Genomic DNA, 3,836 nt, shown 5'->3' on the forward strand with positions numbered 1-3,836 from the left:
TCTTGGAATGGGTTGAGCCTGATTTCTAGTCCAGAAAAGATGCAGCAGTTGTATAACTTTTCTTTATATTTATTTTTTCTCCATTGAAATGTATTTTTAGTACTAACTGTCATTTATATTTGATCTTTGTAGATTGCAACAGAAACCGCCTTGCATGAAAAACCGCCAGAATGTCCAGAGGAGCTGGATGACACTTACAGTGACATCCGGCGCCTCTACTCACCAGTGCCCATTATCAGTGACCCTCTTGCCGCTAGCAAAATGTGCAGCTCAAAGCCAGCCACCTGCAAGAAAATGTCCTCCAAGAAGAAGAAAACCAAGCCCACTTTCAAAGCTAAGAACTCCATGAAAAGTTCCCTGAAACAAGCGCTGAAAATCCCCTGCAAGATATCTCTCATTACAACGAAAAAGATATTTGAAGAGATCTGTGAGGAGGATGAGGAGGAGGAGGAAGAAATGGAGATGGAGGTCGAGAATGAGGAATCTCAGCATGAGTGGGAAGGACCGCTGGTAGAACCTGTTGGCATCCTAAATTCACCTATTTTCTCACCAATGAGTCCAGAGTTTCCTGACATCCGCAACGTGGTCGTCAAGAAAGAAGGTAGGCTGAAATTCACGCTCTAGTCATATCTGTGATGGTCTACAGACTTGCATTTTAAAGTAGGCAGTTATATATTGTTGCAACAAGATTGTGTGACATTCCGGCTTCCCTAGTTTGTTTCTAATGTTGTGTAATTCATAATTATCTTATTTCAGACACGTGCTGGCGTCAGAAAGCTTTGGAAGTCACTGAGCAGGCGTACAGACCAATGACCTATGCTCAGGTGTTGCGCCTACACCTCACACCTCTAACACGAGCCCTTGGTGTTTAATTGCCCTTAAAATTGTAATTCTCCCACCGACAAGGACGCAGTAACAAACATTCTGTTCTTTCTGGTGAAGTTACGAAGTTGTTAATTCTCACCAGTCTTGTAAAAGCCACTTGAGGAGAATGGAGACTTTTGATATAGTGAAATCACTTACATTAATTGAACAAGCCACATATGAAAGTGGTTTTACCTCAGATCACAGTAACCACTGTCAGTTCCTCAGGTGGCACAAGAGTAGATTTATTTCACTGTACAAATAGGATTTTGTGTAAATGATATCAATGCCTTCGTAGACAAAGCAGTCACAAAATGGAAATCATAGCCCCATTTCCCTCATGTGAACTTAAAGATTTTATTTTGAAAAGAATCCAACATTTTGTTGGAGAGTTAGAATAAAACTGTCTTTTAGTTTGATTCTTGTGATGCCAGTTGTATCATAGACAGGCTGCATGAGAGTATGCAAATTATTAATCCTTCCCTAACCACTCCCTTGCATATCAGGTAAAGGCTGATGCTCTTTGTGGATCAGGCTATCTGAGTGTTATATTCTTATTTAGAGAGAGATTGTGATTTCCTCCGTAGAGGACGACAATCTGAATTGTATTTTCCTTCTTTAATTTTAAGTTATTTAGTTGTACTGTGGTTACCAGAGATGTGTGTTGTGTAACTGATTTCCGATTATGTATGAACACCAAAAATGTGGACAGCAGTTTTATGAAAGATATGGTGCTAAGGAGTCGTAAATATGATGTCAGAGAAGTTATCTAAAATAGATTATTATGGCCAGAGAAGCTATTGTTGTGGACTGTATTTTTGAGGGTGAAAGTGCAGCACAGTACAGGGATCTCAGCTATGAGTAATGTACAAATTTATTGTAAGCAGTCTGTAGTAAAAATGGTAGTTATGTACAGCATAGAGTAGTCTTTTTATAATTATTAAACTTTTTATGTTTTCCAGTAAATCATCGAGGAAGAGTTGGCATTATTGAAAGAGCGGTTCATATTTTATATCCCACGCGAATCCACTTGAGCAAAGGATTCCAGTTTACTTAAGATTTATAACCAGGTGCTCGAAGGGTCTGCTATATTCCTATACATAAGAAACAAGATACTGACAGTGTTTAGATGTGAATTATGAAAGAAGCACCAGTGTGGAGGATTTCACATTGTTAACAAGGTCGACAGCTTAAGGAAAAAAAAGTTATATTTTAGATTTTAGTGCAGTTCCAATAGAGTGACAGTGCATTAGGTAAGCCTATTCTGAAACGAGTACTCATTCCAAAGCTGTGAACTTCATTCATGGCTTTTTTTATTAGTATGAATTACAGGTTTGAGACAGGGATAGAGTTAAATGCCCATATTTTTCTTTGCAACATTTCATAGTAAAAAGTTGCACCCAGTACTCTGTGCCAAAGGATGCTGATCATGTTTTATTACAAAATTAGCATTGTATTATTTAATTAACAACACTGTATCCCCTAAGCAGTTCTACTTATTTTTCTATTCAAGTATTGCTCAAGAGAACAAAACGTTAACAACTTTACACTCAACTAGTCTGAAGAAGCATTCAAAGTAGATCTTCATTATGCTGTAAAGTAAGAGGACGTCAGGGTGCTAAGTGTGAGCATTGTTCATTCATGATGAAGGCTTACCAAGAATGAATGAATATTTGACTCTATACAGGGGTATTTCTTGGCTTTGTTGGAAATCATTTGGGCTTTCTTACACCAAGTAATGACAACAGATCTGACAGAGGGTATATTTTCAGTGTAATTGAAGGAAATTAGGATAAACCGTAAGTAATTGAAATTGACGTGGTGATAAAAACCCTTACAACGTTTATCACTGAAGGAGCTTCAGTGCAATGGGCTATAGACAGGTGGATTGTGCAAAGCTAAACCCAAAGTCAATTTTACTAAGACAAGGCAATCGAGTTGGTACCACAAAAAAAAAAAATATATTCGTTTTTACTTGATCATTTTAATACGAGATTTTATTCTGATAGAATAATAACAAATAATTTAAATATTCCTTTTTTTTTTATCTTGAAATCCTAGAGCAAAATCTCATGTCTCATGACTTGTAGCATGTCTGAGAAACACCCTATCTTATCCTGTCTTTTTTTCTGTTCTGTGTCCTATCCTTTCCTGCCAATAGTTACCAATTGATAGTATATGTCAGTGTTTTAAGAATAGTGATCTCTATTCATGAAAAAAGTACAAAAAAAAAAGAAGAAATCTCCATAATTTAGATTTAGCAAGTATACTGTAGTAGAGACCTCAATTCCTATACGTTGTAGCAAATACGTGAAAGTGGCCATAATTGCATTTAATTACCTATGATGTAGTTATATACAATACACTATGTAATGATCAATGGCCTTTGGTATGCATGTGTTTGCAGACTATCTCAATTTATTATTTATAAATATAATAAAGGAAAATGTACATTATCTTTATATATGAAATCTTGCAAGACACTTGTATATTTTACAGATGTGTATGAAATGACATTGTGTTGAGGACAGCCTTGAGATGTTTTATCTGAACAAATGTACAAGAAATAGAATGCTTGGATAGGCAACACAGTGGAGAATTATGCAGTATTCTTAAAGTAATGGATTCTTATTTTTGATGTATCAAAATGATATTACATCATATTACAAAACAAAACAAAAATTGTTTCCATTTCCCCTTTTTTTTGTTTGTATGTTCTGTTTCTTTTGTAGACTCTAAGAATTGTGTTGTTAAAGAATTACCAGAGCATTGAATTTAGCACAAGATCAGTGGGTCTTTACCGGAAAGCCTTGACTATGGTCCACAGGAAGTTGACTGTACTTGGTTCTAAATTGGAAACTTGAATTAATTGAAAATACCACACAATTTTTAAATCGGTTCTAAATTGGAAACTTGAATTAATTGAAAATACCACACAATTTTTAAATCGGTTCTAAATTGGAAACTTGAAT

The 3,836-nt window shown here is 35.7% G+C and overlaps 1 protein-coding gene across 3 annotated transcripts in view; it reads left to right on the forward strand.

Annotated features, from left to right (window-relative positions):
• LOC122263610 (uncharacterized) overlaps nt 1–3,546 on the forward strand; it is a 104,314-nt gene extending 100,768 nt beyond the window's left edge. For all 3 annotated transcript variants that reach the window (XM_086532569.1, XM_086532570.1, XM_086532568.1), the window contains exons 7-8: nt 133–601; nt 757–3,546. In XM_086532569.1, the coding sequence (XP_086388695.1) occupies nt 133–601; nt 757–872 (585 nt within the window). In that variant the 3' untranslated portion in view covers nt 873–3,546. The remainder of the gene's footprint in view (nt 1–132; nt 602–756) is intronic.
• The last annotated feature ends 290 nt before the right edge of the window (nt 3,547–3,836 follow it).

The sequence above is a fragment of the Penaeus japonicus genome, unplaced genomic scaffold (assembly GCF_977035675.1).
Source record: "Penaeus japonicus unplaced genomic scaffold, GWHDUDI00000001_assembly GWHDUDI00000037, whole genome shotgun sequence".
In the NCBI taxonomy this organism is placed as follows: domain Eukaryota; kingdom Metazoa; phylum Arthropoda; class Malacostraca; order Decapoda; family Penaeidae; genus Penaeus; species Penaeus japonicus.